This window comes from Phyllostomus discolor, chromosome 7, assembly GCF_004126475.2.
Source record: "Phyllostomus discolor isolate MPI-MPIP mPhyDis1 chromosome 7, mPhyDis1.pri.v3, whole genome shotgun sequence".
NCBI classification, from domain to species: Eukaryota; Metazoa; Chordata; class Mammalia; order Chiroptera; family Phyllostomidae; genus Phyllostomus; species Phyllostomus discolor.
The window spans coordinates 28,102,841-28,130,406 of NC_040909.2; the positions used below are offsets into that span (position 1 = coordinate 28,102,841).

The 27,566-nt window shown below is 41.5% G+C and overlaps 1 protein-coding gene across 1 annotated transcript in view; it reads left to right on the plus strand.

Moving 5' to 3' along the window:
* Positions 1 to 27,566, plus strand: part of COL6A5 (collagen type VI alpha 5 chain) — a 110,344-nt gene that overhangs the window by 13,219 nt on the left and 69,559 nt on the right. Inside the window, exons 2-8 of the mRNA XM_036030635.1 lie at positions 5,981 to 6,076; positions 7,414 to 8,000; positions 8,037 to 8,049; positions 12,902 to 13,528; positions 18,568 to 19,128; positions 22,416 to 22,970; positions 25,516 to 26,091. Of these exons, the coding sequence (XP_035886528.1) occupies positions 6,010 to 6,076; positions 7,414 to 8,000; positions 8,037 to 8,049; positions 12,902 to 13,528; positions 18,568 to 19,128; positions 22,416 to 22,970; positions 25,516 to 26,091 (2,986 nt within the window). The 5' untranslated portion in view covers positions 5,981 to 6,009. The remainder of the gene's footprint in view (positions 1 to 5,980; positions 6,077 to 7,413; positions 8,001 to 8,036; positions 8,050 to 12,901; positions 13,529 to 18,567; positions 19,129 to 22,415; positions 22,971 to 25,515; positions 26,092 to 27,566) is intronic.

Sequence of the window (27,566 nt, forward strand, 5' to 3'; positions counted from 1 at the left end):
GATTGGAGAAGTTCTCCTTTATTTGTTCAAATAGGTTTTCCACTTGTTGCTCTTCCTCTTCTCTTTCTGGTATCCCTATAATTTGGATGTTGGAACGTTTAAAGATGTCCTGGAGGTTCCTAAGCCTCTCCTCATTTTTTGAATTCTTGTTTCTTCATTCTGTTCTGGTTGGATGTTTCTTTCTTCCTTCTGGTCCATTCCGTTGATTTGAGTCCCAGTATCCTTCCCATCATTATTGGTTCCCTGTACATTTTCCTTTATTTCACTTAGCATAGCCTTCATTTTTTCATCTAATTTGTGACCAAATTCAACCAATTCTGTGAACATCCCGATTACCAGTGTTTTGTACTGTGTGTCTGATAGGTTGGCTATCTCTTCATCACTTAGTTGTATTTGCTATGGAGCTTGGATCTGTTCTTTCTTTCATTTGGGCCTTTTTTTTTTTTGTCTAGGCACGCCTGTTATATAGTGAGGGGCGGAGCCTTAGGTATTCACCAGGGCGGGGCAAGCCAGTTGCTCTGTTATGATGCTCTATTGTGGGGCAGGGGTCTGAGAGGGAACAATGGCACTTGTTCCACTCTCTGCCGGATATCAGTCACCCCCCCCCATACCCCCAAGCAAATTGGGCCCTTCTGGTGCTGATACCTGTGAGGGTGGGTTTGTGTACATTCTAGGACCCTGTGGATCTCTCCAATGAACTCTCCTGTGAGGCTGTAAGTTTCTCCCAGCACCTCAACCCCATAGGTGTTTTCAATTGGTGTTTTGAGGCTTTATTTCCTTGAGCTGGGAGCCTGGGTTGCTTGGTCTGTCTCACTCCCCAGTTTCACCTAGTTTATCTATGTGCAAATGTAGGACTGCTCGGTCCACCAGATGCCTTGTGTGCCACACCCCTCATCTCCTTCACTTTTTCTTTATTTTTGAAAAGTTGGTGATTCAGTACTGGTTGCTAGCTTCCTGTACCAAGTGTCAAGAAGCCACAGGAAAGAACAGTAAGTTGAGCCATCAAGAACCAAGAGCCATAGATAATTAACCAAGGATGGCTGACCAAAAATAACAACAGGGCCTGGGGTAGAAGTACTTAGATAAGAGGTAGGCTGGAAGGGCATTGGGAATGGTGAGCTTACATTACAGCAAAAGAGGGAGGCTACCCTCTTTTATCCCAATCTTATCCAGAAGAACACAAGCATTCACCCTATCTTCAGGGGTACATTACTAGCCAAGGAAATGGAAGATGACTTTGAACACACTCAAAATTCAGATTTCTCTTTAAGGCACAAGCAATATGAAGGATAAACCAATAAGAACCATTTATACTAAGGAAGCAGAAGTAATGGAAAAGGCAAAATAAGAAGGTAAAGTGAGAGACGTTGATTGGTAAGATGGCCCAATAAAACATCTCTCACTCATTGCCCTCTTCAAAAACAATAACTTGGCATCCCTCTCTGAAGGAAAGTCTTTGTGGGAGCTTTGAGAACCAGGTAGGAGTCTATGAAATCAGGTGCAGTTCAAGGCTGAGGAGACCCATTTTGAAAAGGCAGAGGTCACATCCAGATAGTTGACTCTTTGACTGTGGTCTATATCCCTGAGGGCTCAGGTACATCCCCTTTTGTCTTTGGTTCTCTCAGCAGCACCATATGCCAAGGGACATGGGAGGAGTGAGTCCCACCTGTAGACCATGAAATGGCCTGTGAACCAGCTCTAGCTCCTCTTGGACACAATCCAGGAACCCCTGGAGGTGACCTCATTAAGATGGCAACATGGGTTGTTCCTGATTTCAGTCCCCCTCACAAGAAGATCAACTATGGTAGCAACTAGTCATAGGCAAGACAACACTGTGAAAATTCCAGAACCTGAGGGTGAGGCAGAAACAATCCCTGGATCACGGAGACCAGGAAGGACCATATTTGAAGGGTAAGAGGAACAGCACCCACACAGAGGGGGCTGGTTCCTCCAGTGGGAAAAGAGCCTAAGGGGACACCCAGCTTTCCCAGCATTGTGGGGCATTTCCCAGGAGGCCCATTCAAAATTCACCTCATGGGGCTCACTGGGGAATCTGCAGGGCTTGACCACTGGGGATCAGATAGAGATTGAGAAGGGGAATGGGGCTTATAGCAACCAGTGCTCAGATCTTGATGCGCCACATTCTTCTTGCAGCAGTATCTGGGCAGAGATCCCAGCCAGGAGCTCTGCCTATCTACAGAGCCAACTCCATAGCCTGTATGGCCAGGGTGCTTGGTTGGCCATTATGCCCGATTTGAGTCCCCAGCCAATAAGCTACACTGGCTGTGGAGACCATTCTATTGCCCCATCCCAGCAAGGAAGCAAACTGCAGCTCCATCTAACTACTGAGCAAAGCCTCTAGTCCTGCATACAAGAAGCCTGGACAGAGAACCTGGGAAGCTGTGGAACCCATCCTATAGCTCTTCTCAGGCAGGGAACTAAGGCAGCATCCCTGCCCAGGTGGTGAGCATAGTCTCTGGACTCACATAACCAGGGAACCTGAACAGTGGCCCTGGGTAGTCTTGGAGCACAGCCCATGGTACCACCCAGCAGGGAAGCCTCACCTACAGCTTTGCCTGATTGCCAAACACAGCCTGCCCAGGCAGGAAGACCAGCCAGGGACCCTGACCTACTATAGGGTAGAGTCTGCAGATCCAACTGACCAGGGAGCCTAGACAGTGACCCTGACCAACCACAGAGCACAGTCTCCAGTATATTCCCCACAACCCCAATTGCAGGATACAGTGGAGGTCTTGCCTAACTAGAGGGCCTGAGCAGCAACATCACTAAGCAGTGGAGCACAGTTAGCAGACTACCTGATTGTGAAGCCTGCAACCTCACAACTTTGAGGTACAGCCCATGTCCTGGCTTGACTGCAGAGCATAGCCCTGTTGTACTGTGAAGCCCAGACTGTGGCCATGCTTAAACATGAAGTCTAGGTGGTTGAATCATTCACTTGGAAAACACAGCCTGAGATTTCACCAGACCAAGGGCAGTTGCAGAGCCCAGACCATAGACCTGCCCAGCTGTGCAGTCCAACCATTGGCATTGCCCTGCTAGGGAACATAGCCCGTGACCTTGCCAGAATGGAGGTGATAATGGAGTCCAGCTAGTGGCTCCAGAAAAAATGTAAACAACATACCCAAACTTCTGGAATATAGCAAAAATAGTTCTAAGAGGAAAGTTGTGTATTAATAAAAATGCATGCATTAAGAAAAAAATCTCAAATAAACAGCCTAACTTAATATGTCAGGTAACCAGAAAAGGAGAACAAATTTAGCCCAAAGTTAGTGGGAAGGAAATCATAAGGGCTAGAGCAGAAATAAATGAAACAGAATAGGAAAACAATAGAAATGATTACCAAGATAAGAGTTGGTTCTTTGAAAGATAAACAAAATTGGCAAACTTTTAGGTAGACTCACAATAAAAAAGGACTCAAATAAATGAAATTATAAATGAAAGAGGAGACATCACTATTAATACCACAGAAATACAAAGGATCATGAGATTACTGTGAAAGATTATGCCAATAACTTGGATAACTAGGAAGAAATGGATAATTTCCTAGAAACAAATAACCTACCAAGACTTGATCTATTTCCTGGAGGAAATAGAAAGTCTGAATAGACCAATGATGGGGAAAATATCAAATCAGTAATCAAAAATGGCAAAGCCCAGGAAGAGATGTCTTCATTGGTGAATTGTACCGAACATTTAGAGAAAGATTAACAATAAATCCTCAAATTCTTCTAAAGAATTCAAGATGAGGGAACATTCCCAAACTCATTTACAAGGCTGGCATTACCTTGATACTAAAGCCAGACAAGGACACTGCAAGAAAAGGAAACTATCAGCCAATACGCCTAAATAATATATATGCAAAATTCTCAACAAAATACTAGGAAACCAAATTCAACAGCACATCATTTGGGTGCCAAGACAATTCAGTACCCAAAGTATGTAAAGATCTCTTACAACACATCAGTACAAAGGCAAATAAATTGTCAAATTATTTAATATATATTTCTCCAAAGAAGATATACAAATGACCAACAAATACATGAAAAGATGCTCAACATCATAATCATTAGGGAAATGTAAATCAAAACCACAGTAAGATACCCATTTACCTACTAGAATTAGTATAATAAAAAAAAAGGCAGTAATGAGTGTTGGTGAGAATATCAACAAGTTAGAACATTTATACATTGCTGGTGGAAATACAAAATGTTGCAGACAATTTGGTAGGATCTCAACATCTTAAACAAAAAGTTACTATAAAACTAAAAATTCCACTCTTAAGTATTTACTCAAGAGAAACAAAAACATGTATCTACAAAATACTTGTACATGAATATTCATAGCAGCATTATTCATAACAGCCAAAAAGTAGAAACAAACTCAATGTTTATCAACTGATCAACAGATTTTTTAAATATATATCCATACAATAAAATGTTACTCAGTGATCAAAAGGACTGAAATTCTGGTTTATGTTACAACATGAATAAGTGCTAAAAACAGCATGTTAACTGAAAAGTTCCAAACACAAAAGGCCATATATTATGTGATTTCATTTATATTAATGTCCAAAATAGGCAAATCCATAGAGAAGAATGTAGATCAGTGGTTGATGGGCCTGTGGTAAGGGGAGAATGAGAAGTTACTGCTAACTGGTATGGGTTTTGTTTTGGGGGGGGTCATAAAAATGTTCTGGAATTAGTGATAATGGAGAAAATTCCTGTGGCTATAATAAAACACATTGAATTATATACTTTACTGGAACAGGGGTTGTGGGTGGGGCAGGGAAGAGCAATGGGCAAATATTGGGACAACTGTAATAGAACAACAGTAAGCCCCCCCACCAAAGAAATAAATTCTAGGGTGAAATTTGGTACCTTTAACAAAAAAGAGGTTAAGATTTATAGTATGTGAATTATATCTCAATAAAATTAATGACTAAAATACATGGTATATTACAATATGGTGAATATAGATTTGAAAGTCATTGTTGACATGATTCAGGCACTAACTACTGGGGCACCTAGTTGGTGGATCCCCCTTAGCAAATTAAAGTTTAGCCTAAACGATCTATAGGATCTATAGGGTCTCTTCCAAGTCTAGCTTCCAATGATTTCTCTCAGTTTCCTGGCTGATCAGCAGCTTTAAAGAAAGGAACTGCTGGAAAATTCAATTCTAGAGTGAAAACCTGCCCTTATACCTTTGGTATCTCATTTAAAGCAGCTGTATTTTTTAGTATTGCTCATTTGATCTATTTCCCTTTTTATAAAGAACAACTCAGATTTGGTAGGGTTTCTGTAAGATTATAATTTCCCATGGAGATTTCTTATGGACTATAAACTATGTGGAGAGAAATGCTAAAGGTAATTTGTAAAACTGATTATAACCATAAATGAGAGAACAGTTTCGCAAATGTTCAATAAAGGAAACACATGGATAGCTGTTGGCTTTCTTTGGGCCAAGTTGTGAACACATACAATAGTCAGTGTTGGCATAAAAATAGAGGGCAAAGAATAGTGACCATGTGCATTTGGTGAGGACACAGATTTTACATAAAGTTTATTGCACAGTGGTTAAGAACTCGGGCTCTGCAACCACCTTGCCAGGGTTAGGATCCTGGCTCTACCACTTAGCAAGACACTCCTCCCCTATTTTCCTATCTGTCACATAGCTATAGTAATTATACCTCCATGGAAGGCTGTTGTGAGGATTAAATCCGATGAGAGCTGTAAAGCACTGAGAAAGTCTCTGAGCTATGGTAAGGGTTCAGCAAACATTAGCATTATCAATTTTCGACTAATACTCTGAATGCTTGGGGAGTGTTTTAAATATACTTGGTATTGCTTGCCAAATACTTGTTTTGTGTACAGTGCATTGTGTTCTAATCCAAGTTTCCCAATAGTTATTTCTTATTATACATTGAAAGTTTTTCATATTGTAAATAACTTTTTTTTTACAGAAGAAAAGCAGGAGACCTTCACTAACAAAATGAAGAACCTGCTAATTACATTTGTCCTAATCCTTTGGACTGAAACACTGGCTGATCAGAGCCCAGGTACCAGTATGTTTTATGCTTATTATTATTATTTAGGAAAGTAAACAATTTTATCTCTCAAAAAACCTTTAGTAAATAGAGAAACAAGGTATTTATTTACTAAAACATCAAAGTACATAGCACTTAGTTGTAGTTGGAGGTACGCAATATCAAACTAACTTAATCTCTTAGGAGATGACAGAAAACCATGGGCAAAAGTCATGAATTATGCTACACCTGGCTAGGAAAGCTTTAATTATTCACTGATTTGCTTACATCTCAGTGTTTACTGTCCCTATGAATAGAGTCTACTCATTTGTTTTATAGGTCAGTTTCCATCTTGGCCTAAATAAATAAATAAGATGGATAGAAAGGAAGGAAGGAAGGATATAAGAAGGAAGGAAGGAAAGAGAAAGAAAATAAAAGCTAGGTTTTTCTACTTTCCTGATACCCTAGAATTTCCTGGTGAATTTCTAAGTTACTTTGAAAGGAGGTTGTTAGACATTTACCAGAACCTCCCTAATTTTGAGAGTGCAGTTAGCTGACCATGACTGCTCAAGCAGGTGCTAGTGCTGCCTCCCCTGGCCCAGACTCTTTTTTTCAGGCTGGGTCATCGGCCCCCACCCCACCCTCACCCCCACACTACCAACCACTGTGAATATTGCCATGTTGCCTGCAGTGGCTCTTCCCCACTGTCTCAGGAGGATTGTTCTCAGCTTTCCCAGAGCCACTTTACTCAGGAGGTTATGTCCCTGACCTTCTGCTCCTTCCCTCCAGTTCCCTGTGATGGTTTACAGCCAACATGACTGATAAGAGAATACAAAAAAACTATCTCTCTTGTCTCAAAGTATAATTGATACTCTAGTATAAGTGATACCCCAGAGTCCCCTTCAATCAAGCCAAGGGAAGACATCTTCCTTGGCCCATCTCCTGCTTCCTTTACCCTGCTTTCCCCCAGTCAAGACCTTGGCCAACTCCCTGTCTCCTATCTGCTTCTAATCTTCCAACCCAAGACAGCTGATTACTTGATACTATTTTTAAAAGCGGCTGTTACTCCACAGATGACTTGGAAACTTTCTGGTATCATGTTTATTCTTTAGTACAATATCAGTTTGGGGGGTCAACAACCAAAAAGACAAAAAAATGTTGATTCCTTCTGGCATAGAATTCAGAAAGAAAAATTTATTGCCTAATTTACTAAAGTCCTTTTATTTGGCATTTTAGTAAAAACAAGTACAGTTTCTTTTGTTTGACTTCCAGAAGACACTTTCCTTGGGGGCTCTAAGTTGCCCTTAACATGAACTAGGACATAGTCTGAAATATAACAGCTGAGTAACCACTGCTTTTGGGTTTGATAGACCCAGGACCTCAGTATGCAGATGTTGTGTTCCTGCTGGACAGCTCGGATCACCTGGGAATTAAGTCCTTCCCTTTTGTGAGAACATTCATCAACAAGATGGTCAACAGTCTCCCCATAGAGGCCAACAAATACCGCGTGGCCCTGGCCCAGTACAGCGACAGGCTCCACAGTGAGTTCCAGCTGAACACCTTCAAGAGCAAGAACCCCATGCTGAACCACCTCAAGAAGAACTTCGCGTTCATGGGCGGCTCCCTGCGGGTAGGGAACGCTCTCCAGGAGGCTCACAGGACCTACTTCTCCAGCCAGGCCAACGGGAGAGATAAGAAACTGTTTCCGCCGATTCTGGTGGTCCTGTCTTCAGCCGAATCCGAGGATGACGTGAAAGAGGCTTCCAAGGCTCTGCAACAAGACGGGGTGAGAATCATCTCGGTGGGGCTGCAGACAGCGCCTGAGGAGGACCTGAAGGCCATGGCCACGGCCCAGTTTCATTTCCGCCTCCGGACAGTCAGGGACCTCAGCGCCTTCTCCCAGAACCTGACACAGATCATCAAGGACGCGGTTCAATACAAGGAAGGGGCCACTGACACCGACATTGACATTGACGTTGACATTGATGCTGATGCTGAAGTAAAAGGTAAGAAAGCCCTTTGGTTTGAGTGGCACCCAATCCCCATGTGATCAGATCTGCATCTCACCTCCCTCATCTCTTCCAGCTCCTCTTCCAGGCTTCATAATTAACCAGAGTGAAGTGCTGGAAATTTCTATACAACACAGGATACTCTTACTCGTGTCCACCTTTTGCTTGTGCCATTTTCTCTGGCAGGAATTCTCTTGTACCCCTTAGGTTTCTTGGAGCTTGAATTGCTTCTGTCATCATTTAAATCTCAACCATACTGTCATATCCTCTTGAAGGGCTTTCCATTCAAATATCTTTTGGGGTCTCACAGTTCCTTGTGCACATGACGACAGCAGCACTTCCCATGCTGCATGATTACCCATTTCTGTGTTTGTCCCCCTCCCCATACCAATGAGCTGGTAGCACCTTGAAGGATGAATTGGCAACTTATATTTATTTATCTCTGAGTTCTTTGGGCTCACACAGTGCCTGACAAGGAGCTGGTGTTCTATTTCTTAATGAGTGAATGTGTGCAAGTCTTACAGGTAAGGAAGTAAGATCCTCGTCTGTCCTCTTTTCCTCACAGTTCTAGCACTGTGTGAGCCACACAGTAAATATGCAATAAATGCCTGTCGATGAATAAGTAGTGACACTAACTGGGAACAATATCCTTAGAATGAGGCCAGGGGGAGAAGAGGATACCTTCAGTTACACAGTAATGCCAGGCAGGAAGCTGCCTTCCTGAGCCCAACGTATGTTGTATTGGCTCATTCCCTCCTTCACTGTTATCTTTTCCTTCGTGAGAATCAGGATCTGCTGAAGCCAGATGTTTTGTTCATTCTCACTCCCAGCCCTAGAGTCATTTTTTAAAAATATGGTATTTATTTGTTTTTAGACAGAGGGGAAGGGAGGGAAAAAGAGAGGGAGAGAAACATTTATGTGTGGTTGCCTCTCACATGCCTCCTACTGGGGACCTGGCCTGCAACCCAAGTATGTGCCCTGACTGGGAATCGAACTGGCAACATTTGGTTGGCAGGCCAGTGCTTAATACACTGAGCCATACCAGCCAAGGCTGGAGTCATTTTTTGCTTATATTTTTCACATCAAAGAAAGCATTTTAACATTTTTTATATTAGAATATGCCTTTCAGTTGTGCTTAAAAAAATCCTGAAGAGCTGCAATTCAATAACAATGTATCTTATAGTAGACAGGATCTTGGAATTGAATTATTGAAAGTATTTCTAACAAGCCTATGGATGAATGAGATCAATTAAAAGCAGCTCAAATGGAACCGACTCAGTGCACTCACCTATATAAGTCATGCCCTCAGCTATCATATCCCCTGATGTAAAATTCTCCCTGACTTCCTTTTGGAGTACCATTAAGAATGTCTCCAGTGACAGCAGAGACCTGTCCTCTCAGGTGCCATTATGCATGTTGATGTCTTTGTGTGCAAAGCTGCTTGAGAGCAGCACCTCATCCCAGTCATTGTAGCTGGTGTCCTTTGGGGAAATGCTGATTCCAAGGCCAGGTAGCCATCTATTATCTCTGCAGTTCCACCCACCAGAACTGCCAGTTGCCACAACTGCCTTCCTTTCTGCCCCTGGGCAACCGCTGTATTTCGTGCAGGAAAGTAGATGGCCCCCTCATCCACTTTCATTCTTGATTCCTGAGGCTGACAGAACTACTTTTTCCTCCATGACTCACACCTTCTCACTTGAAAAATGCTTTATTTGTGTCTTAAGCAAGTTTTCTATGAAGGCTCCGAACCAGAAGACTCTTGAATACAAATAGTTTGGTTGGAAAAGTGATCCCAGGAAGCCTTAGTAAGGAAAAGGCAAAATGAGACAGGAATCTCTGCATGTGGTATTGATGAGCAGGTAAAACAGGCCAGTATAGCTGAAAGGAGGTCCTTAGTGAGTGTGCTGTACTGGCGAGAGCCTCCAGTCATTTTCTCCAGAGTAAGGTAGAAAGAGTCCCCAGCATAATGGATTTTCCTGGCTGCTTCTGTATTCAGTTTGCCATGGTGGGCTATTCTGAGTAGGTACTATCTACTTCTAAGACCCAAAGAAGTCACCTGGCATGGTACAAAGTACCCTGAACACAAGGTCAGAAGACCCACACAATGCCACTTGCTAGCTGTGTGAACTGGAAGAGGCAATGTCATCTCTCTGAGCCTTGCATCAGCATCATATGTAAAGTGTGGGAGTGGGGGTGAGCTTGGAACTCCCTTCCTGCTCTACCATTCATTAATTCTATGGCTATAGCTATGGGCTGATTTTGTAGTCAGACCAGGTTAGGTCTTAATAACAAATAGACTTCCTGAATGATAAGAAGCTTATTTATTTCCCTTGTAATACCATAGGGCCAGTGCTCCAGGTGACCAGTTGTGTTTCTTCTATTTGGATACTTAGGTTGGTGGTGGCTCTTCTGTATTGAAATAAGACTTCCAAGGAGTCCTGGGAATTGGTATAGAGCTTGTTGAAGGGAAGGAAGATGGAAGATGGTTTTATGGGCTAAGCTTTGAAGTGATTCACCTTTCATTAGCCAGATCTTAGTCCCATGGCCCTCCCTAACTCCAGGTGAGGCTAGGAAATCAGGTCTAGCTCTAAGCCCAAGAAGAGGAAGTGGATTTTAGTGGGCATCTAGAAGGCTCTACCACAGTTAGTATGATCCCTGAGGTGCCAGAGAGTCCCTTCCCCTCCACTCTCCTCATCCCTCACTCTTCCTGTCTTGGGGGAAATAGAAAATTCTTATGGCAGGTGTGTATCTTCTCCCAGAGCAAAAGCCTTCCTGTTACCCTCCACCTCAGGGACCTAGGAGATGCTTCAACCCCGTAGGAGGCTGCTTAGCATGAGTTCTCTGGGACAAAAGGGCTTTTCCACTTTCTTAGAGGGTTCTGTGTGCTGAATGTGCTTCTCTCACTCCTCCTAATTCACTTCACAGCAGTATGGTACAAGGTTATCCTTGCTTTAGAGGTTAGGAATGAGGGCTTTACTTTGGAGCCAGGAAGGCCTGGGTCAGACCCTGGCTTGACCTTCAGGGCCTTGAGTAGGTTATTTAACCTCTAAGCTTCAGTTTCCTTACCTATAAAGTGAGGATAAAAGTGATTACCTTATGATATGGGGAAGGTTGTTTGTATGGCATTTGACAGAGGTTACTACTATTAATAATTTACAAATAAACACTAACCTAGATGATCATGCTGAGGGTATGTTTTAGCCAACTGTGTAGGGTTCAGAGTACACTGGCAGATTATTGAGAATTATTTTTAATTCCACAAATATTTTTGGACTCCCACAAGGCACCAGTAGGTAGGGACTGAGATAAGTAAGATGTGCCATTTGGCTTCTAGAGTTCATAATCCTACTGGGTAGTTCTTGGCAACACTGAGCTTATCTCTTGGCTACACTTTCCTCAGTTGTGGTTTCTCCACCTGTGCTTGGAACAGGAGTTTTATGTGCATATGGTGTACTCTCCCCTCGATTCCAGATTCATATAACCAACTGTTTACCCAGTATCTGCAATAGTATTCCATTCTTAGTGTGTCTGAAATGGAATTCTTGAATTCTCCTTGCAACTTTTCTTCCCACCATCTTCCCTATCTTGAGAAAAGACACCATCAACATCTCTTCAGCTGTTCAAGTAAAAAAAAAAAAACTAGGAGTTTTCACCACTTCCTCTTTGTCTCTCAATACTTACATTCAATTCATCATCAGATCTTCTGTGTTCTACCTCTAATTCATGTGTCAAAACTACCCTTGTTTCATCTTATCTACTCTTATCCTTGTCCAAGAACCATTATCTCTTGTCTGGACTAGGAGAGCTAGTTCTTAATTGAGATTTCTGAATTCATTAATTCCCCTCAGTGACTGGGATGACATTTAAAAGACTTAATTAAGATCATATGACATCCTTACAGTTTGGTCCCCACCTCCCCCTGACCTCATTCATCACTGTTCCCCTCACTCACTGGCTCCAGCCACTCTGGGTTTCTCACTTGTTCTCACCGCCTACTGTTCATTTGCCAGAATTCCTCTTCCCTCAAAACAACATGTGGCTGAATCCTTCTCTTCATTCATAACTCCACCCAAATGTGATCCTCTCAGGGAGGCCTTCCTTGACTTCTATCTCAGAGAAGTTAGTTCCCATCCTATATCCCCTGCATAGTAACTCATTTGAGTCACTTTTACTTCCTTGCTAGCACTTACTACTGTCTGAAATAATATAATCTGCTTATCTGTCCTCCCCCTAGAATGTGAGCTCCCCAAGGTCAGAAATATTTCTAACTCATCCCTGTATCACTGTACTTGAGAATGGTGGTGGTGGATGTAGAAGTGGTGGTAAAAGAGGTGGTGGCGGCGATGGTTTTGGTGGTGGTGGCAGTGGTGTTTGGTTGGTTGTTATTGTCGATGGTAGTTGCTGGTGGTTGTTAGTTGGTGGTAATAGAGGTGGTGGTGGTGGTAGCAGAGGTGGAAGTGGTGGTGGCAATCATGAAGATCATGGTGGTGGTGGGTGCGGTAGGAAAACTGGTAAGAAGCATTCTTCAGATAGAGGGAACAGCAATGCAAAGCATCTAAAGTCAATGACCTTGTATGTCTTATTCATAATTTTTATCTTTTGCTTATTTTATTTAAAAATTTTTTATTGTTCTATTACAGTTGTCCCCATTTTCCCCTGTTCCTCTCCCCTGCCCTGCTCACCCCCACCAACAATGAAATACCTTTTGTTTATTAAAAGGAAACAATGCTAATCTCATCTGCCTTGAGTACCTATATTTTCACTAAAGCCTTTTGGCAATCTGTAAAGTGCTTTTCTCACCCTGGGCTGGTGGTTTGTGCTGATTCTCATACTTTTTCTCTTTTCATAGTTCCCTTGCCATGTGAAAAAGATTCACTGGCTGACCTTGTGTTCCTGGTGGATGAGGCAGTTGGGACAAGACAAAATCTAAGGAACCTGCAGAGATTCCTGGAGAACATTACCTCCTCCCTGGATGTGAGGGACAACTGTGTGCGGCTTGGACTTATGAGTTACAGCAATAAAGCTGAGACTATCTCTCTTCTGAGATCAAGTACAAGTCAATCTGCATTTCAGGAGCAAATCCAGAAGCTTGCTCTCCGGACTGGGAAATCCAATGCTGGGGCTGCCCTTGATAAGCTGAGAAGAGAAGGCTTCTTAGAGTCAAGTGGCAGCAGAAGGGCCCAGGGAGTGCCTCAGATCGCAGTTCTGGTCACTCAGAGACCCTCAGACGATGATGTGCGTGAGACCGCGATGAAACTTCGTCGGGAGGGCGTAACCATATTTGCTGTGGGCATCCAAGGGGCTAACTATACCCAGTTAGAAGAAATAGTATCTTACCCTCCAGGACAGACAGCTTCCCTACTGCAGTCCTATGCAGACTTGGAAACTTACAGTAGGAACTTCCTGAAAAAGGTCCAGAATGAAGTATGGTCCAAAGTTGATATTCGTGCTGAACAAATGGATCTTGACAAAACTGGTATGTTTTAAAATAGACTTTTCTTATTCTAAAAGTAACATGAGTAATTGCCTAGGGCTGGGGCAGGAGCGAGGACTGACCTGAATCAGATAGAGAACTGCAGAAGTTATGAAAGTGTTCTGAAAGACTGGACTAGATTTTGGTGATGGCTGCAAAGCTTTATAGAAAGACTTACTAAAAACCATTCAATGATTACAATGGGTGAATTTTTTTAGCATGTAAATAAATTATAACTCAATAAGATGTAAAAAATCCTGAAATGTGTCAATTATAAAATAGTTCAATAGTATTGATGAACATGAAGAAGAAAATAAAATAGTCTGGAGTCCAGTCTTTCAGATAAAACCATTCTTAACATTTATTTCCCTTGTCTTTTAGATTAGTCGTTATATCAATTACAATTACATTCAGGTGTGCCTAACAAAAGAAAAAATAATGATTTTTTAAAAAATTATTTATTTATTTTAGGGAGAAGGAGAGAGGGAGGAAGATTTATTGTTCCACTTACTTATGCATTTATTGGTTGCTTCTTGTATGTGCCTTGACAGGGGATCAAACCTGCAACCTTGATATATTGGGACAATGCTCTAACTGAGCTACCCAGCCAGGACCAAAATTAACAAGGATTTAAACAAAATAAAACTAGTTTCCTGTTTTATAAATAAGTCTTGAGTTAAGCAGACTGAGCTGGTGTGCTACACCACAGTGTCAGGGACCCTGTCTCTTTTTTTGTGCTATTTGTGGCCTTTATTCCCAGGATCATAGTCCAGGTTAACTGTGCCAAGCATCACATTCACACCCAGCACGCAAGTAAGGGAAAGGCAGCCCCCTACCTCCTTTTCTTCAAGAATAGTCTCAGAAATTATATATACCATTTCTGTTTATATTCCATTGGTTAGAACTTTGTCACATGTCACCCTCAGGGATAAAAATGGAAGCCTAAAAAATACAGTCTTCATTTGGGACAGCCAAGGTAAAATTTTTACCTAGGTAAAAATTGGGGGTCCAATTAGTTTAGAAGAAGGAGAGCATGGATATTGGAAATAATGACTATTATCTGCCTTACCCAATTTCCTATCAACCTGTGTCATGAACTTTTGTACCATTCCTTAAATATTCTTTTGCAATACTTCTTTTAATATTGGGAGCACTATTCCATCATATGGATATAACATAAGTTGTTTAACATATCCTAAATTGTTGGATTATATATATAGGTCATTGGCAATATTTTGCTCTCATAAAAGTCTTGCAGGGATTATCCTTATATGCAACCATGATAATTTTTTTTTTGCTTTTTAATATTTTTAATTTTTTCCCTTCCATCATTCTAGTCAAGATACTTTGTGAATCTGCTATAGTTTTACTGAGCACTTTTCAAAGGTACACACCAAGAGATACTTGATGTGACTTTGAGTTTATCTAATTCTGAGATACCTACTGTCTTCACACATTTACTGTGCAGATAAAGTGCTTCCAGACAATTGGAACTAAAATTTGGCAGCACTCAAGTGGAAAATAATGATCTTCCAATGATATTAAAGGCTAATTTTAAACTTAGACCAGTCTGTTGAAGGTTTAAGGAATGCATCCTGAGCCATCCTGGATTTCCTCTGGCACGTACACATTATCAGGCAGTGGCAAGAAACAAGGTTGCTATTACCTCCTGAGTGATACATAGAGGACACCCTCAGAGTGACAGCCACCTTGGTCTAGTACCAACCATTGGGGCATAGGAGGAATGTGTAGTGTGGTCTCAGGGAGTTTCCAGTGATGTGACAAAAAACTGTTATTGTCATTATAGAATTTCTAAATGGGAAAATATGGGACCAAGCCTAGGTCAAGGGCCACCCAAGGGGATGGCTATGTTTTATAAAATCTCAGTAGGTGACTTCTTATTAATTCAGTGGCTCTTAATATCAATACCTAACTTAGATTGGGTTCCTCAGAAACCAAACAGAAATTTTTGTGAAACTGATGTATTAGAAAATATACCTAGGAAAAACTGGAGATTGGTAGGGAAGGGAGGAAGTTGGGGGCAGGAAGGAAGGATAATAAGCAAAGCTCTGTAGAGGGTCAATTCCATGGTGCTAGAGACAACGTGGGTTCAACTTTAGGGTTGTGCCAGTCAGGGTCAATGTAGCTTAGAGAATTTATATCCTAGCACACATGAGGGAGTATAAATTTCAAACACTTCTAGTTCAAGTACCAAGAGCAGCCTACCCACAAACAGACATTGGTGCTACCTGTTGGAACAAAAACACTGGAAACCAGTGTGCATGACAATGGTAAAGAATTTGAGGGGTTACAGGCAGAACACCAACAGTATCTGCTGTAAACTTAGCAGAGTTTCCCAATGAGATTGTAAATAATTTAGTGGCCCAAGCCCTACCCTAAACCAATGACTCAGTCCCTGAGGGTAGGTTCTGGGTGCCCTGCATTTTAGTAAGCTCCCCAACAAGTTCATGATAGCATGTTTGAGAACCACTGCTCTAGTGAATTTGCCATGGTCTAAGAGGGTGGTGGCCAACTTTATAATTTCCGAATGGTCAAACCCAAAGAAGCAATCCGTGTTGACTTAGTCACTGCCGTATCTGCTACTTCTGGCACACAGTCACATTCAACTTATTAAAAAGAACTCCATTAAATCAAGGGGAGACTCACATTAGCAAAACCAAGGGACTACTGTATAGGAAAAGGATGATAAATATCTTTATAGTGAAAAGGATCAATGCCCAGGGCCTGGACATTCCTGTCTTCTGACAAGTTCATTCTCTCCCTGTAGGCCTGCCAAGTGAGAAGCTGACTTGTAATCAAGACTGTCAGGGGTTGTGGCATTGAAACAAGGGATTTAGGTTTATCACCAAAATGTCTAGTGGCATCCAATTGAGTGGATGACTCTATTTCAAAATCAAATATATAGATCGATATTTCCATTTCTCTGTACAGCTATATGTCTCCATCTCTTTATATAACTGTATATAACCCCTGGGGCCAGGGGACACGTTCTTCTTCAACTCTGTCCAATTGAACATTTCATGAGGATGGAAATGTTCTATAATTGCCCTGTCCGATGTGATAGCCACTAGCCACATGAGGCTGTTTGAGGCTGTTTGGCACCTGAAATGTGGCTAGTGTGACCAAAGAGCCGATTTTTAAATTTCATTGCTTTTTAAAATGGTTTCATTTTGAGTTTACATTTTCATAGCAACACGTGACTAGTGGCTAGTGTGTTGGCCAGCCCGCACTAGGTTGGTGGGATGGGTGTTGCCACAGTTACCCACAGTGACTCACAGTTTACTCTCCTCCACTGATGAGCACCCCTGTCGTGTTTCTGAAAACACCGAATTCTTCTTTATCATGAATACAAAACAACTAATTCTGGTTGCTGTCAGGTTTTGCTGGCCTGGGATCAAATCTGTATTTTGCAAGTAATTGCTTATCTTTGCCCTGATGCTTTATATGTTGATTTCATAGTTTAATTCTCAATGTCAAACTTAAGATATTTCCAGTATTTTGATTTCTTAAACACCAACTCCTCGTAGCTTGAAGTACTGTCAGTAGCTTATAAATTCCCAAAAAGCTGTCAAGAAAGAAAATATTTCTGAAATGACTAAATCGTCTTATGTTTTAAAGATCTTTGCATGTACTCAACCAGATAATTGCATAAATAACTTAAATTTTATTTTATTTTTTTAAAAGATTTTATTTATTTATTTTTGGACAGAGGGGAAGGGAAAGAGAAAGGGAGGGAAAGAAACATCAGTGTGTGGTTGCCTCTCATGTGGCCTTCACTGGGGATCTGGCCCACAACCCAGGCATGTGCCCTGACTGGGAATTGAATTGGCAACCCTTTGATTTGCAGCCCGTGCTCAATTCACTGAGCTACACCAGCTGGGGCAATAACTTAAATTTTAAAAGTATGCTCTTTCTCATACTCAATTGCAATGAATGACTAGATAGAGTTGTAAATAGACAATTAGAAAAGTTAAAGCACTTTTTTCATAGTGTCTGCTCTCAACAAAGGAAGGAACATTGAGAGCACTTCCATTTAAAAATTTTTATTGAAATCTTGTGATGTCAGCCCTACTGGGCAGAGAAGCAGAGAGCTAGGCCAGTCTCTGCCTTGATGGAGCTGATGTTCTGTGGCAGGAAACAGGCTGTGTTCGTAAACAAATTAATAAGAAAATTCCACAAAGTAATGGGTATCATAAAGAAGATAGGGTAATAGGAGAGACAATGATTGATGTACTTTGGCTGGAGAGAAAGAGGAGGTCTTTTTGAGGAGCAGCCATCTGAGTTGGCACATTCACGACGACATGAGAAGGAATCACCCATGTGAACCCTTGGGGGGAAGAGTATTCCAGGAAGAGAGGAGGGCAAGTGCAGAAGCCCTATGGTGCATTCGAAGCCTAGAAAGAAGCCCAGTGTGGATGGAGCACAGTGAGTAAGATGAGGAATTGCTGGAAATAGAGTCAGAGAGGAAAGCAGGGGGAAAGATCAGGCCAGTTTTTAATTTTTAAATTCTAAATGCAATGATAAATCATTTAAATAGAAATGTAATGTGATCTGGTTGTAGTTTTAAATATACTGTCCTAGTTGCTCTGGGAAGAGGAGGTTGGTTATCAGGGAAGTAAGAACAGGAGGTCATCTGTCCCACTGTCTTTCTTAAGAAATGATTACGCTTAATTGTCTAAAAAGGCGGGTGTCAATACTAGAAAAACTATTTGACATACAGCCTGGAGACTTGGGAATCTGGTTCCTACTCTGTAATTTACAGGCTGTGTGTCCTTGGTCTTAGACAAAGCACTGGGCCTCACTCTGTTTCAATGTCCTCACAAGGTCATTGCAAATTTCACAGGAGAAAATGGGCTCGATGAAATGTATAGGCTCTAGGACAACCTGAAGTGCCCTTTTTCTTTAGAAACTTCACAGCCTCCTGTTCTTCTACAAACCCACTTGCACATTTCTCTTCAGGTTCTCTACAATTAATGAAGGATTCATTTTCATTTTTTTATTTTCCTTTTTTTTTCTTGCAGGCTGTGTGGATACAAAAGAGGCTGATTTATATTTCCTCATTGATGGCTCAGGCAGTATCCAGCAAGAGGATTTTGGTCAAGTCAAGGCATTTATGTTGGGGGTAATAGACATGTTTAGCATTGGCCCAGACAAAGTCAGAGTTGGGGCTGTGCAGTATTCAGATAAGAGGCAAGTAGAATTTGATATCCATATTTATACCAATGAAGTGGACTTAAGACAGGCTGTTTTAAACATCAATCAACTCGGAGGTGGAACTAAATCTGGGACAGCGCTGGATTTCATTCTGCCAATAATAAGGGAGGGAAGGAAGCATAGGTCAAGCGAGGTTCCCTGTCACCTCATTGTGCTGACTGATGGGATGTCTGAGGATGGAGTCCTGGAGCCTGCTGAGAGAATCAGGGCTGAACAAATCACCATCCATGCCGTTGGCATTGGGAAGGCTAACAAAACACAACTGCTACAGATTGCTGGGAAAGAAGAAAGAGTTAGCTTTGGGCAAAACTTTGATTCTTTAGAAAGCATCAAAAAGGAAGTCATTCACAGCATCTGCACCGAAAAAGGTAAGCAAAACAAAAAGGGCTTTATTTTCTGCCCTTCCTTAGTTGCTTTAGACTGATGATAGTCAGGTTGAAGATGGGGTGATGTGACCAGCTGTCTAGTTAACACTGTGCTAACTTCCCTTATCACCATGGAAGGGTTCAGCCCCACACTTTTAAACCAGTGGACAAGACTGGAGAATCTCTCTATAATAGACAGCTGCCCTGGGGCCATCTTGAAAGTCAGGAGTAAGGAAGTTGCTAAGAATGCTGTGGCCTTGACAAAGCCCACTGCTGTGGAGTGTAAGAGACTGTTCTCTGTGTGTGTGTGCACATGCACTAGCTGAGGCAGATAAATAACAGTGGAAAGAAAATGGGCTCTGGCTTTAGGCAGATTAGGGTTCCACTCACTTTTCTACTAGAGCTTCAAACTTCCTTCTCTATGGAGATAACACCTACACCAGGGAATTCCTATAGGTTTAACATATTACACACCAACCATTATTTCTCTATTATGAATATATATCCTCATATATGTGGAACTATTATTATTTATTGTTATATATAACACATATTTACATTTTTGTTCAGACTAAAAAGTAACAAAAGTTAGGAAGAAGAAATCCTCAAATTCCTGTGCCTGATTATCATTTATCTTCATAATAGCTGCTTACTCACTGAAGATAGTATGTGTTGATTGCTAGTATTAGCACATGAAAATACTGTCTACTGAGAAGCATAGGAGAAGGGATGCTGGAGCGAAAGCATTCAAATTAAGATCCCAGCTTTATTAGTTAGTTGTGGGCCCGGAATAGGTTACTTACTGTCTACTTGCCTTGCTCTCTTGCGTGTAGTCTTATTGTGAAGCTTAAAGGTAATTGTGCATTTGGAGCACTCACAGAAGTACCTGGCACATAGCAAGTGCCACATAAAAGTTAGCTGTTACAGAAGTTGGTTAAGGTGTTCACAAATGAGGAAAGGAAAAGAATTCTCACTTATTTGAATTTACAAAAGTGAAAACTATGTTGCAATTTACTCTACTCTGAGTCACTCAAATCAAAACTAAATGTATAAGCAAATAAATAGCATTCATGACAATATTCTAAGTCAAAATTTTGTTCATTGTTTTTTCTGTTATGGGTAGTAATGTTATGGACAGAGTTAAGTCTTAGAGTACAAGAGTAAAAGGCCCCCAACGTTTTGGGGGGTTGATGTCAAGAGAAGTAAAAGGGTATTAGATAACATAACGTAAAATAAAGGGTGTTAGATAACATAAAGTAAATTGTGTCTCAGGTCCTCTTGAGGGAGAAGGTTCTAGACCAATATGAGGAGCTGCAGTGCATCTTGTGCAGGTCAGGTAGTTGCAGTTCAGGTGCCTGAACACTGGTACACCTGTAGGAGGAGACAAGCTATAGACAAGGAAATGAGCCATAAGATGGCAGGCAGAGAGGCAGAAAAACTAAGGGGTCTAAGCCCAAGGGCCTAGAAAAACACTGACTAGTCTCAGAGCAGATATGGATGGAGCAAGACACAGTGTATTGGTTAGGGAGCTGGTGAAGCAGCTGTAACAAAAGGCCCCAAACTGCACAACACAGAATATTTCTTTCTTGCACAGCAGTCCAAGGTGAGCAGTCCAGGTCTAGTAGAGAGGCTGTTCCATATTCAGTACATAACTTCCATCTTTAAGTCGAAGTGAAGTCCAAGTTCTCATGACCTTCCATTTGTGAAAAGGGGGAAAGGGCGAAGGGAGCCCACCATGCTTGTTTTAATGTTAAGACTCTTTCTTATGTCTATTGGCCAAGACTTAGTTACAGCATCACTCTAGCTTCAAAGAAGGTTGGGAAATATTGTCTTTAACTGGGCAACCATCTACCTAGCTGAATTGTCACAGATGAGCAGAACAGATGTTAGAGGACAAGAAATAGTCTCCATTACAGATAGATACAAGGAGTTAGAGACTGTGAATACTAAACTGCATGTAAAAGTTCTTAGAAAGTGGTGAGAGAGCCTCTATACTTCACAGCAGTGGGGCTTTGCCAAGGCCACAGACATCTTCATCTACCTCCCTGTTTATGACTTTCAAGTTGGCCCCAGGGAAGTTTGGGTCTCAAATGATAGTTATAATTTCTTGTGGTGGGCCTCACACAACAACACAAGTGATGGAAAAATTCTTAGCATCTTTTCATTCTTCTATGGCTGATGGTAATTGTTCATTTTCAAATAGTATGGTGTAGACTCTGAGTGTTGAGAGAGGGGCTGGTAAGAGAATGGCAGTGATATGAGATAGACAAAAGGGATGAGACTAAATAAATACATGCTAAAGACAATATATTAATTAATTAATTAATTAATACACACATACAGTTTTTTGTGCCATGAATTAATAACACTGTTTTTTTTCTATGGCTTTATAGAAATTGGTCTTCCATGGGTATGTATGTGTATATATGCATATGTATGCCAATTCCCATCAGGGTATCTACAAATTTTTGTATGAATTAAAAAAAAAACCCATGTTGAATTTGGTATGTGCTTACTAAAGCACTTGCCTCTAGTAAAAGCTTTTTACCCCAATCTCTTTCTTTTTTTAAAAGATTTAATTTATTTATTTTTAGAGAGAGGGAAGGGAGGGAGAAAGAAAGGGAGAGAAACGTCAGTGTGTGGTGGCCTCTCATGTGCCCCCTATAACCTGGCCTGCAGCCCAGGCATGTGCCCTGACTGGGAATCAAACCAGCGACCCTTTGGTTCACAGGCCAGCATTCATTCCACTGAGCTACACCAGCTGGGCTCACCATGATTTTTAATGTTGACTTATAGTGTTTCTCAAGTTACTTTAAGTTATTCCAGAAAATAATTCTATGTTAAGATTACTTAAAATTTTATTTTAAAAAATGTGCATAAAACATTGGAGTATTTGTCATGTGAGTGCAAGGAATTGATTACTTATTCTCTGATTTCTTCTTTTATTTTTTTTGATTGTTGTTGCATCTTTAACAAGTAGCTTTATCATTGGCATTTCATGGACTTAAACAATTATAAATGAATAAATGAATGAAGCATGCATGCATGAATGAATGAATACACACTTTGGAAGTTACATCTCTTCTTCAAAAATTCTTGGATAATCTTCAGTAGATTTCTGATCTAGGGTTCCAATCAGCAAACTTTTACTTAAGAAGTGAATAAAATTTTCAAATGCAATAGCAGTTACTTGAGCTAATTTTCCATGTTTTCTAATTAATGCATTTATTTCTACATATTCTGAGACCTTGCCAACCTAATTTGTTTCTGATCTTTTTGATAACATGCAGGATGTAAAGACATGAAGACTGACATCATGTTTCTGGTGGACAGTTCTGGCAGTATAGGAGCTACTAACTTTGAGAAAATGAAAACCTTCATGAAAAATGTGTTAGCTAAGATTCAAATTGGCCCAGACAAAAGTCACATTGGTGTTGTTCAGTTCAGTGGTTATGCTAAGGAAGAGTTCCGACTTAATCAATATTTCACGCAAAAAGAAATTTCTGGTGCAATAGACAGAATGTCTCTCATTGGTCAAAACACTTTAACTGGAAGTGCACTGACCTTTGTAGAGAAATATTTCACCGATCCCAAGGAAGCCCGTCCTCGGGTCAGACAGTTTCTTATTCTCATCACGGATGGAGAAGCACAGGATGATGTGAGAGATCCTGCCAAAGCTCTTCGGAACAAGGATGTGATTGTCATCGCTGTGGGGGTGTATGGCTCCAACCGGACTCAGCTCGAGGAGATCAGTGGGGATGGCAACCTGGTCTTCCATGTTGAGAAGTTCGATCATCTAAAGGCATTAGAAAGTAAACTCATCTTTCATGTGTGTGCTCTTCATGGTAAGTGACCCAGCTACCCTCCAGGACTCAAGGATGTGAGCTGTTGGCTTCATAGTTGGGGGAACAGTGGGTTGTACTCTGGGCTTGGCCTCTAACTGGACTTTGGTGCTAAGTTTTAGTCTTATCTATGTTATATGTTGAAACACCCATGACCTCCAAGGGTATTCCAGACGAACAATTTTGTCAGCTAGTTTGGTAAAAAAATCATATGGCTTTGGTGACTTCAAATACATTCCAAGAAAGGTGGCAGAATTTTACATTACACTTCCAACTTCTTAGTACCTGCACGGCTAGATTTTCCACAGCCAATTTTTACTACTAAGTGATTCCCCTGAATTATTTCTATAACCATTTTTTAAAAGATTTTATTTATTTATTTTTAGAGAGGGAAGGGAGGGAGATAGAGAAACATCAATGTGCGGTTGCTGGGGGTCATGGCCTGCAACCCAGGCATGTACCCTGACTGGGAATCGAACCTGCAACACTTTGGTTCGCAGCTCATGCTCAATCCACTGAGCTACACCAGCCAGGGCTCTATAACCATTTTAAAGCAGGAATTAATTAGAAATAGAGATTTATCTTCCTCCTAGTTGTTAAATTCAGTACCCTAAACACCCTCCTCCCTCCAAAACCCCTCTGTATTTTAAAGGTATAATATGTATTTTCAATACCTCATATTATTATTCTTAACCTTTATCAGCTAGGTATTTTTCTTTTGCCTATTCATGTATCTATCTCTTTGGAAATTTTAATGTGTTACTTTTTTATGATTGCTTGGGGGAATCATCATTTTCATTTTACAAATTGTAGTCCTTTTCAAATTTTATCCAGCAACCTTCAGTGTCAGCCTGTCAACTTGAATGACTCTTGAATGAGAACTTAACATAAATCCACAACTAAGACTAAAAACACCTGTGCTTTTAAATCTATTATGTGCTTTGGATACAAGAGAACAGACCAAAGTATTCATAACTTTGCTGTATATTGTTCCCTTGACAGCACAGAGACCTCCTTTGGGCTTCATTCTTCATAATTATGTGTGTGAAATTTTTAGGAAGATAACAGGTAAAATGTCTCAGTATAAACTCTGAGTTTTAGACACTGGTACTCAGATTTCCTTTCATAACTTAAGTTTTTTCTTCTTCTAAGAATGGCAGTGATTTTAAAACTTGTGTTTGAGACGTTCTAGGAAAGGCTTACCTTAACACCACAGCCCCACCTTTGAAATCCACAAGGCTCTTCCTGGCATTTCTTCATTTTGATAAATATAATGTTAGTTGAGGCCTTGTCTATACATAAGGTGAAATTTCAGCTAACTCACACATTAGATAGACTCATAAAATATTATCAAGTCATGAGATTACCAATCCCATTGTTGACTAGATATGACTTGATAAATATTTATGTTCAGTTTGTATATCTGTGGGAACCTGGGTCATTACCCCGGGTTCCTACATAGGTAGGCTTGGATCATCCACAGCATCTTAGACTTGAAAATGCACGACCTCGTTGCCAGAAATAAGGATTGGAGGTCCGATGGGCAGGTGGGAAGTGGAGAAAGCCAACCTTGGGAAGGCATGTGCTTACATTACTGAGGGAGGGAAAAGAGAGGTAAGGAAGTCCACACTTTGGAGACCCAGCCTGAATAGTCACTTGGCTTTTTAAAAAAGATTTTATTTATTTACTTTTTTGAGAGAGAAGTGTAGGGAGAGAGAAAGAGAGGGAAAGAAACATCGATGTGAGAGAGAAATATTAATCGGTTGTCTCTCCTATGAGCCCCAATCGGTGACCAAAACCACAACCCAAGTATGTGCTCTGACCATGAATCGAACCAGTGACCTTTTGCTCTGTGGGATGATGCTCAATGAACTGAGCCATACCAGTCAAAGCCATTTGGCTTTTAATGTACAGGAAGGAGGGTTTGGGCTAGGGGTGAGGTGATAGGAGCCTTAGATATAACCCAACTTGGGACCACTCCATTTCTGAGTTGTAATTCGGGTTGTCAGGGAAAGGAGCACAAATAAATGTGGAGTGGCATGGTGCACATGGGAAGGTTTGCCTATCAGAAGCTGAGAAGGTAGCTGGAGCCAGAGGAGTAGGCTAAAACCCCAGATTTTGCAGTGAGCCCCTGAGCTGTATAAAACGGTAGGGCCAATTTGGCCACTGTCAGTCATGTTTCACCCTTATACTGACTTTGAACGAACTACCTCCTGACATTTCCTTCCAACTGACAGTCTACTTAGCAAAAGGCATTTCAGGTCCTCATGAGATTTAGCAGAGCAGAGTGGTGTGGCATAAGCACCCCCTGCTAGTGGAGTAGCCTAGGTAAGGATACAAATGTCCTTGGCATCATAAGCTGGGCAAGTTGTATATCTCTGAGTCACAGCTTCTTCCTCTGTAAGATGGCAACAGCCACCTCTAAGAACTGAGATGCAGTGTTTGGCACATAGTAGGCTCATAACAAATGTTAGTGTGCTCCCTTCCTGGCGGTCTGTGTAGAGTGCTCTGTGCAAAGTTTGTGATGCTCACTTCCTTCTTCTTTCAGATTGTAAAAGCACCAGACAGTTAGACATTGTATTCGTGCTGGATCATTCTGGCAGCATAAGTGCAGACCAGCAAGAAAGCATGATTAACCTGACTGTCCACCTGGTGAATAAAGCAGAAGTTGGCAGGGACCGAGTTCAGTTTGGAGCAGTCAGATACTCGGACCAGCCAGAGGTCCTCTTCTACCTCAATACGTACCCGAACCGATCAGGGATCATTGAGAATCTGAGGAGGCGCAGGAGCCCTGGAGGGAGGACCTACACTGCCAGGGCTCTCAGGCACACAGACACCCTGTTTACAGAGGAATACGGCAGCCGCATCAGGCAAGACGTGAAGCAGATGCTGATCATCATCACTGATGGAGAGTCCGATGACCGAAATATGCTCGGTGACACAGCATTGAAATTAAGAGAGAAAGGCATTGTCATCTTTGCAGTGGGTGTGGATAAGGCCAAACAAGAGGAGCTTGAGACTATGGCAGGGAATAAAAACAATACTATCCACGTAAGCGATTTTGACAAACTGAAAGATATTTACCTGCCTGTACAAGAAAGTATGTGTACCAATGCACAAGAGCGTAAGTTGTAATTTTTAAACTTTTGATTGGGGTAGCAATACAAGTTTAAGCAAAACATAATTTACGTTTTGCCTTCCAATTACTTTCTCGGCTGAGGCTACATGTTTTTCTCATCTCTAAAAGAAATGTGCTGACTGAGCAAGATCCTAAAGATCCCTTCCCACCTCAGTATGTATGGAAGAGATGCTAGGAGGTTTCAGAGCTGCCTTGCTGCCTTGCCACCTTGCTGCCTTTTACTTGGTGGAAAGGAGCTCTCCTTTAGATCATATTGACCTTACTCCCTTTTCTGGCTTTTGTGTGCTGCTCTGTTTGCTTAATGGTCTCAATGCAGCCCCTGGGCATCCTTGTCAGGCCAGACTTAACTGGAGAGTTTCATGGTTTAAAACAGGTAAACTTTTGTCTTCAAAGATCTGGGGCCATCTAAATGAGATTATAGGCATTCTGTGGGGCCATAGGAAGTTCGAGGGGTTAAATGTCCTTTTTTGGATGAGAGTCACTAATGCAGAGAGAAGAATATGGGAATTCAACGTGAGATAATGAAGACTGGCTGCTAGGAACAAGGAGGGAAAGGGGTCTGAGCTGATTTCATGAGATACCATTGGGTCAGGGTAGGCTGCGAGCATCACTGCCAAGTGGAGAGAGGGTGAGATTTGCCCTCTGCTGCTCAAAGCAGCAGAGATGGAAAAGTCATCTAGGGAGGTCTCCCTGGAAGATGAGACTCCTTGCTGAGTGCTGACCCAGTCCTTTAAACCTGGCAAATGAATCAATCAAATGATTTTTTTTTCTTCTTTCCTTCTTCACTCCCTTCCCACAGACACCCTTCTCTTCTTCCTTGTCTCCTTTCTTCTTTACTCTCTACCAGTTTGAAATCTACTTTTGAATCCAACACAAATCATATTTCTAAGACTGGCATGAACCCACCTCCCATCTCTGGAAGCAGTCCAACCCCAAACAAAACCTTTCCCCCAATCCCCTGTCAGATCAGCATGTACTGTGCAAATGAAACTGTGTCTGACCACCCTAGCTCTACCTTACCTAAGTAAGCAATAAATTCATCTTTGTGATGCCAGACACTGATGGTGGTATCATCTTTAACTAAGAAAAAAGTATGACTTTTTCCAAGATACCAGGACTACTTGATTCTTCCACCTGCTCTGGTCTGTCTCAGGACTCACACCCTCAAACCTGGTCTCCCTACAGTCCCCATTGCCACCTTCCAGCTCACTCTCAACACCAAGTGGTCTTTGTAATAGACCCTGGACCATCACTGCTCTGCTTACCATTTACAATTTTTAAACTCCTGAGTTCCATCTGGCACCTGCCCACCTCTCTAATTCATTTATTGTCCTTCCCCTCTTCAGAATCTCTCCTGTCATTTTGAAATTCCTTTGGAGCTTTGCAAGTACCATTCTACTCACCATGAACATGCCAGCCCACCACTTCTTCGGGCTACATTTAGCTTGTCTGATATATTC